General features: G+C 43.5%; 1 protein-coding gene across 30 annotated transcripts in view; it reads left to right on the top strand.

The window, feature by feature from the left end:
* Positions 1-13424, top strand: part of KCNMA1 (potassium calcium-activated channel subfamily M alpha 1) — a 775685-nt gene that overhangs the window by 376239 nt on the left and 386022 nt on the right. For all 30 annotated transcript variants that reach the window (XM_032140900.2, XM_058436411.1, XM_032140879.2 and 27 more), the window contains exon 3: positions 12501-12562. In XM_032140900.2, the coding sequence (XP_031996791.1) occupies positions 12501-12562 (62 nt within the window). The remainder of the gene's footprint in view (positions 1-12500; positions 12563-13424) is intronic.

Raw genomic sequence — 13424 nt, 5'->3', positions numbered from 1 at the left:
GAACACTCTTTTAAAGTTCCTAATTATACCTTGGACTTTAGCTACAGTTACCGAAAGACAAAACAAGGTCTCTAAAAAATTCATAGCCAACTTTGGGCATCGGTTGTAGACTAGAGTGCAGTGCAAGGGAAAGGCGGGACACACATAACATCTCTGTGGCTACATGGGGATAGATTCTGGAAATGAAAGGAGAAATTCTAGCTTCCTAGGGGGTAAGATCAATGCTCTAGAGAGGCAAGAGTCACTTACATGAAATACAAGTTTCTTGGAGATACCCACTGCCATTGAATTGAGAGATGTCAGTATTCCTGTGGAAGGGTTATGATGTTTGAGTTTTTAAATATACATATGCTTCTGAATTCTACTTGTGGGTTCTCAGAATTTTCCTTCCATTTTGTAAATTGCAGTAAAATATACGTAAGATTTACCATTTCAGCCATTTGTAAGGGTACAATTCAGTGGCATTTAGTACATTCACATCGTGCAATCATCATCACTATCTGTACTAGTTATTTGCATTGCCATAAAGGAATATCTGAAGATGGGTAATTTATAAAGAAAAGAGGTTTTTCTTGGCTTATGGTTCTGCAAGCTGTACAAGCATGGCACCCGCTTCTGCTTGGCTTCTGTTAAGGACTTCAGGAAGCTTACAATCATGGTGGAAGGCAAAGGGGGAGCTGGTGTATCACATGGCAAGAGAGGGAGCAGGAGCAAGGGGACAAGAAAGAAGTGCAGAGGCCCCAGACTCTTTTAAACAATCATTTCTCTCACTAACACATTACCACTGAAAGGACACGAAGCCATTCACGAGGGATCCACCCCCATGACCCAAACACCTCCCACCAGGCCTCACCTCCAACACTGGGGGTCATGTTTCAACAGGATATTTGGAGGAGGGAAAGCATCCAAACCATATCACCATCCATATCCAGAACTGTTTTCATCTTACAAAACAGAAACTCTGTACCCATTAAACAATAATTCCCCACTTCTCCCTATCCCCCACTTCCATGGAACCATCATTCTACTTCCTGTCTCAATGAATGTGACTACTCTAGGTACCTCCTTTAGGTAGATTCACACAATATTTGTCCTTTTATGTATAGCTTATTTCACTTAGCATAATGTCTTCAAGGGTCATTCACGTTGTATTATGGACCAGAATTTCCTTCTTTATTAACACTGAATAATATTCCATTGTATGGAGAGACCACATTTTGTTTATCCATTCATCTGTCCATGGACACTTTGGGTTGCTTCTACCTTTTGGCTGCTACAAACATGGGCATATAAGTATTTGTTTGAGTCCCAGCTTTAAATTGCATTTTTGCCTTTAATATAATTTAACAACTGGCAAGGTTTGAGAAGTAGGGCAAAGATAGCCACAAATTTAGTCCTTGGTGACAGTGAGTGGCAACTTCTGACCTGACTATGCTACAGAAGATTTCTCATCTCATAAACCTAATTAAATTAAAAATCCAGTTGGCCAAACCCACATGCACTTAAGCCAGACAATTTCTTAAAAAGCTCATTAGCTGCAAACTTGAGCGCTCCACCAGCAGATGGAACTTTTTCCCCTAGGTTTTTCAATAATTGGACAGGAAAGGTCTTCAAACTTTAGACCTCAAATGGAAGATTTTATCATGCTTGCCAGTGCATCGGTTTTAATGTCATTGGTAAAATTATGCAAAAAGCAACCTTTTAAGTGTTATGACACAATGATGTAAGATTTCAGTGTCATTAAACCTCAACTTGCAGGAAGGACACAGGTTTTAGGGAAAGTTTTCTGACTTCCTGTTACAATTGCTTTCCCTCATTTCAGTTAAGATAAATTAAGCCCTAGGAGGAACATATTGAACTTTTCTGTATTTCTAATTTGGGCAAAATGAGATGAGCATCATCAACAAAATCCAGGATGTAGGACAACACTCCTGCGATGTTTGGGGAACACGAACCTGCAGAAGTTCACATGACTCTGGCCCTATAGTTATGTCACAGGAAGCCCTCAGAAGGGAAAAGACTGGGCAATTGGCCTGTGGTAATCGTGTCCCAGATTCTTCTTTGGGGAGCATTAAAAAATGAGAATTCAGACACTGTGTCTATCTGCATGAGTCAACTTTTCTTCTGCCCTCTCAAAAAAAGTCCATGATTGCGGTTAACTTTGTCTATATACTGATGGATGCATGATTTACAGTAAACTTATAGTAAGAGGGAGCCCTGTTGTTTCCCAGGGTTTCATATGTATTTATAGTCATTTTGAAGTGACCTGATTTGAAAATGGACAGAGACAAACTGCTGGAGGGCATGCAGGTGGCTAATAAATACTGATAGAGACCCACAGGTGGTTAATAAATACTGATAGAGACCCGGTCTTTGTGATTAGAGGAATCACAGTGTGTCTCTGTGCCCCTTGCAGCGTGTTTGTGTGCATACAAATATACACAAATAAATTCACTTATTATTGGAACATTGGCATTTCCATTATTTTATGCCTCTCCATCTCACTTTCTCATGGCATCTGTTTTCACAGATTCCTAGTCCTGATTCAAATCTGAATTCTCTACTTCTTCACGTAATGCTCCCTATATCTGCCACCTCAGTTGAATCTGTTTTTCCTAGAGACATAGTTGTTTCCCTCACTTCTCTCTCTCGAGGTTGCTGTTTCTGTTTTTGTTTGTTTGTTTGTTTGTTTTTTGAGACAGAGTCTCGCTCTGTTGCCCAGGCTGGAGTGCAGTGGTATGATCTCAGCTCACTGCAAACTCCACCATTGGGGTTCAAGCAATTCTCATGCCTCAGCCTCCCCAGTAGCTGGGAATAGAGGTGCACAGCACCACACCCAGCTAATTTTTGTACTTTTAGTAGAGATGGGTTTTCTCCATGTTGCCCAGGCTGGTCTTGAACTCCTGACCTCAGGTGACCCACCTGCCTCCACCTCCCAAAGTACTGGGATTACAGACATGAGCCACCATGCCCGGCCATCTTTATAACCCAGGAGTGCTGGACACTCTGGCCCTTCATTGCCCTTCTGTTCTTGTAGAAACCTGTTTTCTCCAGGCTCCTGCCGTCCGACCAAATCCTTCCTCTCTCTCTTTCCTGATGCTGTCACCTACCTAGGTCCAGGCCCCTCCCCCTATTCAGGGATGGCTCTGTCCTATTCTCAACCTCAGCTCCTGCCATCCCCTTCGAGTCTGTATGCAGGACTGTCCTTGCTATCCCTGTGTGTGTCTCAGACCCTCGACCTCGACCACCGCTGTGCTCTTCTTCCTGCTCCACTTTCACCAGGGATCCCGTGGATCCTGCCATTACCTGGAACTGCATCTCACCTTTATTCCAGGTTATAAACTTCAGGGTCTCACTCAGTGAGGGTAATCCATGTTTCTCCCACCTCTCTTTTTTTTTTTTTTTTTTTTTTTTTTGAGACGGAGTCTGGCACTGTCGCCCAGGCTGGAGTGCAGTGGCGCAATCTCGGCTCACTGCAAGCTCCGCCTCCCGGGTTCACACCATTCTCCTGCCTCAGCCTCCCAAGTAGCTAGGACTACAGGCGCCCGCCACTGCGCCCGACTAATTTTTTGTATTTTTAGTAGAGACCGTGTTTCACCGTGTTAGCCAGGATGGTCTCGATCTCCTGACCTCGTGATTCTCCCGCCTCTGCCTCCCAAAGTGCTGGGATTACAGGCGTGAGCCACTGCGCCCGGCCTTCGCACCTCTCTTTTGCTTCCACTACACTCAGTCTTCAAACTAATTCTCCAGCCTTTTCTCCACATATTTATTTATTTAACAAATACTGATTGAGACACTTTGCTAGTTTCCTGGAATTTAGTGATAACTAAAAATGGACACACACTCGGCCTTCATAGAACTTGCCATCCAGCAAAGGAAAGAGGAGAGCAATTGATCAAAATGATTGCACAAAGACATGTAAAATTGCTGCCTCGCTAACTGCTACACAAAACAGACTATACCTATGGGCAGGGAAGTGACAGCAGAGCTGATTTCTGAAGGATGGGCATCCCATGCGAGCAGGTGAGGCTTCTGGGAGGAGGAAAGTGCTTGTGCGAAGGCTCTGTGGTGGTTAGGGTGGGAGGAGGCAAATGGAGAATGAGAAGAACTGCAAGTTAGGTTCCTGGAGTCTAGATGTGGAAGCATGTGAAATAAAGCCAGAGAGGAGGAAAAGACCAGAGTTTTCAGGGCCTTGTGGACTCTGTCAGGGATTTTTTTTTTTTCTTCATACCAAAAGTTATGGAAGACATTTGAAGTGCTTTAGGGAGGGATTCTCTCCAATTTACATGTGTGTCCTAAGAATTCAGTCCATTGCACACTGAGTATGGCTTCATAGTATTGCATTTTTGGAAGCACTAGATCTTAATGCCTGTAAAATCATAGAGATTTTTACTAGGCTTCCTTACATGCGAACAAACCAGTTTTACTCTTATCTGGCAATCCCATGCATTTTATTTTAATGCTATAATCCCAAATACCAACTACAAAGCTCCTCTTTATTCTTCCTTTCTTTCATCTTGAATACATCTCTATTTAATCCATTGTTTGGAGTCTTGGTTTCCAGTGAATCAATTTACAGCATTTTTGTGCATGTGCTTCCATAAGTCAAATGTGATGTTTCAGAATGCTAGCTTGGTAAATTAGGGGACCTATGGATGATTAAATGGCTCTGCAGAAATATTACAGATATGTTTAAATGTATGATAACAAAAATCCTTTTTTGGTGGCAAGATTATATATTATATATATATATTTTTTGAAACAGAGTCCTGCTCTGTTGCCCAGGCTGCAGTGCAGTGGCGTTATCTCGGCTTGCTGAAACCTCCGTTTCCTGGGTTCAAGCAATTCTCCTGCCTCAGCCTCCTGAGTAGCTGGGATTACAGGTGTGTGCCACCACACCCAGCTAATTTTTGTATTTTTAGTAGAGATGGGGTTTCACCATATTGGCCAGGCTGGTGTTGAGCTCCTGATCTCAAGTGATTCACCCACCTCAGCCTCCCGAAATGTTGAGATTACAGGCTTGAGCCACCACACCTGGCCTATATCTTCTTCTATTGAGAACCATTCATGACTTAGGAATGACAAGAACATATCAACTGTACTTGCTAAACTGTAAAGAGAAAAAAATCATTTTCTTTTTCCCTTAGGAAAACAGAGACTCAGTCTGAGCTTCTGGAGGGCTAAAGCCTGCAAAAACATGGGCTTTTCAAAGCTCACAGAGGGAAGGAGAGGGAGGGGATGGTCAGACCACCACTCAATTTTCTGTAGTGATGGCAGAGCTGAGATCCAGACTCAGGAGAGAGCTGATCCATGGCCCTTCTATGTCTTATGTTAGTTTTGTGGGACGACATTCTGCATGAGCAATTGATTGTGCTGCTGGAAACACAAACTATGAATCTGAGTGTCTATGGAGTTTATTCTTGTGATCTTATGAAACAAGTCTCTTGCATACAAATTTAGGGACAGGCATATTGTCAGCATGTTGAATCAGACTTACGCATACATGGTTTACAATTAGTATAAGTGAGGGCTACCTTTTCAAGTCAAAAGTTTTTAGTTCCTACCAAGGTCCCATCTCATAATCATCTGTTTAAATCTCATTATTTCACAGATTGGGAAACTGAGACCCAGAGAGATTAAGTGACATGCTTAAGAGCATGTTGCTTATAGGGGCAGAGTGGAGATTCACACCCAGGTCTTCTGTGTCCATTGCTCTTCCTTCTCCACATCACTCATCCTGTGTGCCTGGTTGTATTGGTCCGTTTTCACACTGCTGATAAAGACATACCCAATACTGTGTAATTTATAAAGAAAAAGAGGTTTAATGGACTCACAGTTCCATGTGGCTGGGGAGGCCTAACAATCATGGCGGAAGGCAAGGAGGAGCAAGTCACATCTTACATGGCGACAGGGAAGAGAGAGAGCTTGTGTAGGGAAACTCCCCTTTATAAAACCATCTGATCTTGTGAGACTTATTCACTATCACAGGAACAGCATGGGAAAGACCCACCCCGATGATTCAATTACCTCCCACCAGGTCCCTCCCACAACACATGGGAATTGTGAGAGCTACAGTTCAAGATGAGATTTGGGTGGGGACACAGCCAAACCATATCACTGGTGTCTGTCCTTTCCTAGAATGGCCAGGTGGACTTGGAATGTCAAAACTTCTTCTTCCTTCTTCCTTGATTTTCCATTTCTCCCTTTCTCTCCCCCTTCCACTTTGGGAGTCTGCAATGAGGGTGGTGTTGCTTCTCTGCCTGATCTGATCCTTCCTTGACATCCTGGAGATGACTGTTGATATGTGTACCACTTCTTACATTCAGAAGAGACTCCTGAGTAATTTGAACTTCTAGATCCCATGCTCCCTGAGGGCAAAGGCCAGGCCTGACTTAACTGTTTTAGTTTTGCATTTCTCTGTCTCTCACTCTGGCCCTTGTGCATAGGTGTTCAATAAATGTTTGTTGGCATTGTTATTAATAAATTCACCAGGCCAAAAACATTATAATTTAATGTTGGAATGATATTATCTCTCAAAAACAAAATGTCACCAGATTGTTTTGCCTTGGGAGTTCTCACATCTATTTTTTTCTTTTTTTGTGTGTATGAGACAGGGTCTTGCCTTGTCACCCAGGTTGGAGTGCAGTGGTTTCATCACAGCTCAACTGCAGCTTCAACCTCCCAGGCTCAAGCGATCCTCCTAACTCACCCTCTGGAGTAGCTGGGATTATAGGCACATGCTACCATCCCTGGATAATTTTTTTTAAGTTTTTTTTTTTGTAGAGATAGGGTCTGTTTATGTTGCCCAGGCTGGTCTCGAACTCCTGGGCTCAAGCAATCTCCTGCCTTGGTCTCTCAAAGTGTATTTTTTAATATAGTGGATTTTATTATACGTAAATTATATACTTCAATTTAAAAAGTCTTATGCCTTTGGGATCATATATAGAAAATTGTCCATTTTCTAAGAAGGGCCTCTGCTGTCAGTAGGTGGCTAAACCCTGATCAAACATGCAGAATCATTAATTAGGGCCATTTGTTCTGCTGTGAGCTGAGAAGAATGTGTAAAACCTGCTCAGGAGAGAATTAATTCATCCTCCTCTCTGTACTTTTCCTAGTACTCCTAGCACGATTCTCTAAGCCTGCAGGCCTCATACATGTGTTCTAATAGGCTAATTGTTAAGGCGACATTTGTAAATTAATCTCTGACTTGAGCTAAGTGGTTTCTCCTAATGGCTTTAGTTCAGTGACTCCCATTGTCAGATTCACTGGAGGAGCTTGTTAAAAAGAGGTGCCCAGACTTCCCCTCCCCCAGCTCATGATTTGCTGGTCCTAGGGTGGGATGAGGGCATCTCTGCTTTGGAAGGAAAGCTCCTCAGGTGACTGGATTCTGGTGGCAGCCACCTTTGTGAGCCTCAGCTCTGAATCTGCCTCCCAAGGCCGTGAAGCCTCACACACCCGCTGAAAGCATATGGGCCTAATCGCAGCAACTCCAGTCCAGGTTCTAGAACAGGAAACATTTCTAAGAGCCAGCTTTCCAGACTCAATCACCTCTCTACTCACATCACTGAATCTGCCTTTTTCCTGAAGTGCTCCATCACCTGAGGGGGAATAGTCTATGCTTGGCTGTACTATTTTCCATTTTCATGAACTTTCATGAACTTTGTCAGACATTTGAAAGATCTTCGTGGTCCACCGGGATTTTCATCTAGTGAGATGGCTGTGGACTTCCCCTCTCTCCTCCCCATTCTGCACCAGGCTCCTTCTTTGCATCAGGTGTTAGAGACAGATTTTTTTTTTTTTTTTTTAGATGGAGTCTCGCTCTGTTGCCCAGGCTGGAGTGCAGTGGCACCGTCTCGGCCAACTGCAATCTCTGCCTCCCAAGTTCAAGAGATTCTTCTGCCTCATTCTCCTGAGTAGCTGGGAATACAGGCGAATGCCACCATGCCTGGCTAACTTTTTATATTTTTAGTAGAGACGGGGTTTCACCATATTGGCCGGGCTGGTCTCAAACTCCTGACCTCGTGATCCCCCCACCTCGGCTTCCCAAAGTGCTGGGATTACAGGTGTGAGCCACCACGCCCAGCCCACTTTTTTATTTTATTTATTTTGGAGACAGAGTCTCACTTCGTTGTCCAGGCTGGAGTGCAGTGGCATACTCTTGGCTCACTGCAACCTCTGCCTCCAGTGTTCAAGTGATTCTCCTGCTTCAACTTCCCAAGTAGCTGGGACTACAGGTGTGCACCACCACAACCGCTAATTTTTGTATTTTTTGGTAGAGCCAGGGTTTCACTATGTTGGACAGGCTGGTCTAGAACTCCTGGCCTCAATTGATCCGCCTGCCATGGCCTCCCAAAGTGCTGGGATTACAGGCGTGAGCCACCGCACCCTGCCCTTAAAAAAAAAAAATACACCGTGTATGTGTGTTCATGGCATTCTTTTGTGCAAACACATGTCTTGTTTGATCTTGGAGTTTTGAAAATAGATGACTCAAAGCAGCATTGTTCCAATGACATTTATCAAATTGCTTTTATTTTGGGAATCTGGCACACCGAGTACTCAATATCACCACACAGCATATGGGTGTTTTCAGTAAATCTGAGAAGGTGACAATTCATACCGTCCAAGGTGGCTGAGGTAATTTGTTGAGCTCAGACTATGGCAAGTTTAGCAAGCAGGACAGGCTCTCAAGCAAGCTAGCAGAAGTGCCCTGAGAGGCAATGCTTAAATTATCTGTGTATCAGACTGCTGCCCCCAAGCCCTTGTGTGGGACAATGCTTTGTTACATGCTTGGTTATTGTCTTATTCTATGACTCAGCTGCTGTAGGGCAGGGATGCTTTGCTTTCTGGGGTACTGTGCTTTCCTTGGCCTCATTTTACTGTGTCTCTTGGGCTTCTGTCCTCCTTGTCCCTGAAACTATAGAAGCTTGCAAAAGGATTCCCAATGGCCTCACCCCTTCATGAAGAGATGTTAGAGTAGCGGTACTATGTAGAAAGGAAGGACATTTTGGGAAGGGAGAGGATATTGAGATAAGAGCCCTACTTTTCCTATCCTTACCCGGTTACTAATGATCTGTCTAGGCAATAGTTCATTTTATATTGGCTAAACCTGTACTGTATGATTTATCACTAATTGCATAATAGCATGGGATTAATCTACGGAAGAACGACTCTATGAAAAAGAGTATATTTTGCCAGGTGCAGTGGCTCATGCCTGTAATCCCAACACTTGGGGAGGCCGAGCCAGGTGGTTCACTTGAGGTCAGGAGTTTGAGACCAGCCTGGCCAACATGGTGAAACCCCCTCTCTACTAAAAATACAAAAAATTAGCCAGGTGTGGTGGCAGGCACCTGTAGTCCCAGCTACTCGGGAGGCTGAGGCAAGATAACTGCTTGAACCTGGGAGGCAGAGGTTGCAGTGAACCGAGATCACGCCACTGCCCTCCAGCCTGGGCGACAGTACGAGACTCTGTCTCAAAAAAAAAAAAAAAAAAAGAGTGTATTTCATGACTCCAAGTGGCCTTCCATCTTCTGTTTTTCTTGGGCCTTATGTATAGCATATGTTAAATACTTAGATGACTATTTGGGGTGCTCTATAATAATGCCATTACCATGTAGACTAAAATGTAATCATTTTGTGTTTTCAAACTTAGAGTTCTCAGACAATGGGGATTTGTTAGAGAGACAGAGAAAGAGACTAAACTGACACTTCTAAGGTGGCTTTGCTAGGGGCCTAGAGAAGACAAGTCTCTGATGGGGATTCTATTTTCATGGCCACATCCAAAGTATTGATGTGTTTTCTGCAGCACCTGGATCTGGGCTGACAATGTGATTGAGCCTGACACGATAAAGAGGCATTTAGCAAGTTTCAAGACTACGTGAAAAGTTACCTTAATACTGGGAGGCAGATCGTCTCCCCAGGGATCATTTCATGGTACATCGTGGAGCAGTTTGCCTATCCTGTATCTCAATGAGAGGAGGCCGTCCAGCTGAACACGTGGACCCAAGTGCATGTCCATTCAACAGAGTCTTCAGGGTCAGGGAGCTGTGGAGGTTATTTCCCTCCTGGATTTCTTCCCTCTCTTACCCTATCAGAGAGATGCTGATATTTGAGTTTTCATCTTCAGAGGGCAGCAAGATTCCTGGCCTCCTCCTGTCACTGGCTGATTTGCTTAAATAAGGAATGCATTAGTCGCCATCACCAACTCCAAGTGGAGGCAGCTGGAGCAAATTAGGATCAGCTACGTTGGCCATCCAGATGCTGCAAAATCATTGCCATTGCAGGGGTCTTAGATTTCGAGTTCCTTACAGAATGATATAGATGCCATTTGCAAGGACTTCTTTCCTGTCCTTTTCTGCAACAGTGCCTTTGGGTGGCATAGGCCTATATAGCCAGCTCTGACAGATGCTCAGCATTCACAGATACACACACGGGGAGCCAAATGGACAGGGATTAGTCTTAAATCAGCTGTTTATGAATGGAGAAGAGGCCCTTCTCCTGGGTTCTGGCCACACCTCTTCTCTTTGCAGCTTTTCGAGAATGAGGTCAGGGCCAGGATCTAACTGCTTATGCCTCAGAAATAGCAGCACAGATCAAAATTAATCTTAAGCTCTTTGTTTTGCTGCCTCCTTTAGATAATAGAGAAAAAAGCGAAGGCCTGCTCATGTTTTTGTTTGCTTGTTTTTGTGTGTACCTTTGAAAGGAACATATGAATGAATGTGTGTGAGGGGAGGGGCTGAGGTGAGGCAGCTAAGAGGGATTAGTGCTGGGCAGATGATAATTACTGATAGACTGCAACATTCAATTGGAGCATGTTTTAGTTTTTTTTTTTTTTTAAATGGCAGAATGAAATAAACCTCAGTGGTGTATTATTTTAGCACCTCCTTTTATGTGGAGATTTTATCAGTTGCTATGAAACTGCATATTCCTTTTACAGTGTCCAATTGTTTTTAATGGTCATTTTCTGGGCTATGCAAGCCACCATTCTGCCCCAGAAGCTCCATGGAGTTTTGCAATGCTTTAAATGAGTATCTCATGCAGATTTCATTTTCTGTCAGCCACTTTGTCACACATACAAAATACAGGGGTGTGTGTATGTGTGGGTGAGTGTAAAAGAGAGAGATTCTGTCTCTCATACATACACAGGCACACACACACACACACACACACACACACACACACACACACACACACACACACACACACACACACACACACACACACACACACACACACACAGCTTGATCATACTTAGTCTTTACATAAATTGGGATTCCTCTCTACCCACCAGCCAAGGCCTGAGAGATGTCAATAGATGGACACTGAGAAGACTGACTTCCAATGCCCTTCAGCCTGCAGTCTCTTCAGGGTATTAGCATACCTGGAAAGGTTGACCTAGCAGCCGGGCATTGAGTGTAATGGTGGTGCTTACTTTTTGTTCTCAGGCTTAATTGTTGGCTGAAAGCATCTTCTTTATTTCTGACTATCCTTTATTTGCGTTAATAGTTTCCTCTTTGAAAGATTAAAGAAAGTAGAATGTGTAGTGAGGACAGAAGTGTCAGTGTCAGCCTAATCGGCATATTCATTCGATGGACCTTAGCATGACAGGTATCCACTGAAGGAGATGCCAAAACTGTCTTCCATCCATGGAGATTAATTTTGAGTGAAGAGTGTAAAGTAGGACAAGGATCGTCATATAACTGGCCTAATGGATTGCCTAATTGACTTCCTGAACTGAAACTACTTTCCTAAATATTTCAGAAGTGTTATAATCATATAGATCATACATGCAGTGAATATATCTTTATGTATGTCCACACATACACACATAGACATTTGTACGAGCAAATTTGTGATCTTCAAATTGGTATCTCTTGTGTAGTGACAGAAAGTAGATTAGTGTGGTCTGGGGCTCGGAAATGGGAAAGGGGATTGATTTAACAGGCATGAGGGATCTTACTGGGACAATGAAAATGTTCTGAAACTGGATTACAGTGATGGTTGCATAACTTAGTAGATTTACTAAAGTCATTGATGAATTGTACTTTTTAAATGGGTGAATATTGTGGTATGTAAATTATGCCTCAATGAAGCTGTTAAAGTTGATATTCCTCTATTGAAGCTCCTGCAGATCCTAGACTACATATAATATTAAAAATTGTATCACCCTAAATTTTCACCTGCTTTTTTCCCCACTGAAGTTTATCGACTTCAATTGCAGAGAAGCTGGACTTCGAGATAACAGGGTCAGATAAAAACCCAGTGCCCTGAGACATAAAAGGCTACCCTGACCCCTATTGGCAAGGAGCGAGGTTGCTGCCCATTGCTATGTGAGGAGCCAACCCTGAGGCAGTAATGGGGGGCTGGGGATGAGGGTGAGATTTCCAAGCGGGTCCCCAAGAGCAATGGGCACCATATTTCAAAGCTGCTTTGGTATGTGTTAAAAAACCCAAACATCCTGAGGTCCAACTCTTAAGTGATGGCATTCTCCTCTTCTTTTGCAGGTTGTCTTAGTCTTTGCTCTCAGCATTGGTGCACTTGTAATATACTTCATAGATTCGTCAAAGTGAGTATTCAAATACACTTTCTTGCCCTCGTTTCATAAACAGTCATGAGCCTTTACGTTGATCCATTTATTTACCTTGACACCAACCTTTGCAAGACCTTCTGAGTGCAGAAGATTTTGGAGAAAGCTAGGGCTGTACTGTACTGATTTTCTAAATGGGAAAAAAAGTTCTCAGAAGGAAGGCTACTTTGAGTCTGCTGGCATAGGAGGGTGAGGTATATGAGGTCAAGTCTTGCTAGGTATTACTTATTTTTAAAGAGCTGTTTCCTGATGATGTATTTGCACTGAAGATGTCAAGTAGTTAAGATGACTTGATGGGAATTTGCAGCTTCTGGGAGGGTGACAGTTTCCCACAGATGAGGGTCTGAGCCATTCTTGCTATGGTTGTAGGATCCTTTTCTCAATTGGGTTTCCAATGCTTTGATCTTACTGGAGGTCAGATTAGAAAGCATGGTGCTATCCTTTCACCTGCCAATTGGGTATTCAGCTGAAGTATTGCACGCTGGTGCTTCTTGACTTGTGAAGGTAAGGAGATAGATGGAGGAGTTCATCATGACCCCCGTAGGTGGAGGCCCTGGCCATTTGAGGACTTCTAGAGTGGACACTCATGCAGACTCCTTGGGTGCCAGCCGAATGGACTGGTGCTCCAGAGTGAGCCTGGGTGACAGATGAGATGATAAAGACCTTGCAGAAGGATGAAGAGGGCACAGACTAGAACTGCAACATTGCAGCCAGTTCTGCCCTGATTCCTGCAGGTGCCAACCCTGAGGAAATAATTTGTTCCAACTATACTATTGCAATCATGAAGTTGATGGCATCTGGGAAACAAGCTGGAGTCTAACTCATTTTCTGTTGTGGCGTG

The sequence above is a fragment of the Hylobates moloch genome, unplaced genomic scaffold (assembly GCF_009828535.3).
Source record: "Hylobates moloch isolate HMO894 unplaced genomic scaffold, HMol_V3 SCAFFOLD_3, whole genome shotgun sequence".
NCBI classification, from domain to species: domain Eukaryota; kingdom Metazoa; phylum Chordata; class Mammalia; order Primates; family Hylobatidae; genus Hylobates; species Hylobates moloch.
Note: the sequence above shows the minus strand (reverse complement) of the source record. Positions and strands in the feature narration are given on the sequence as shown.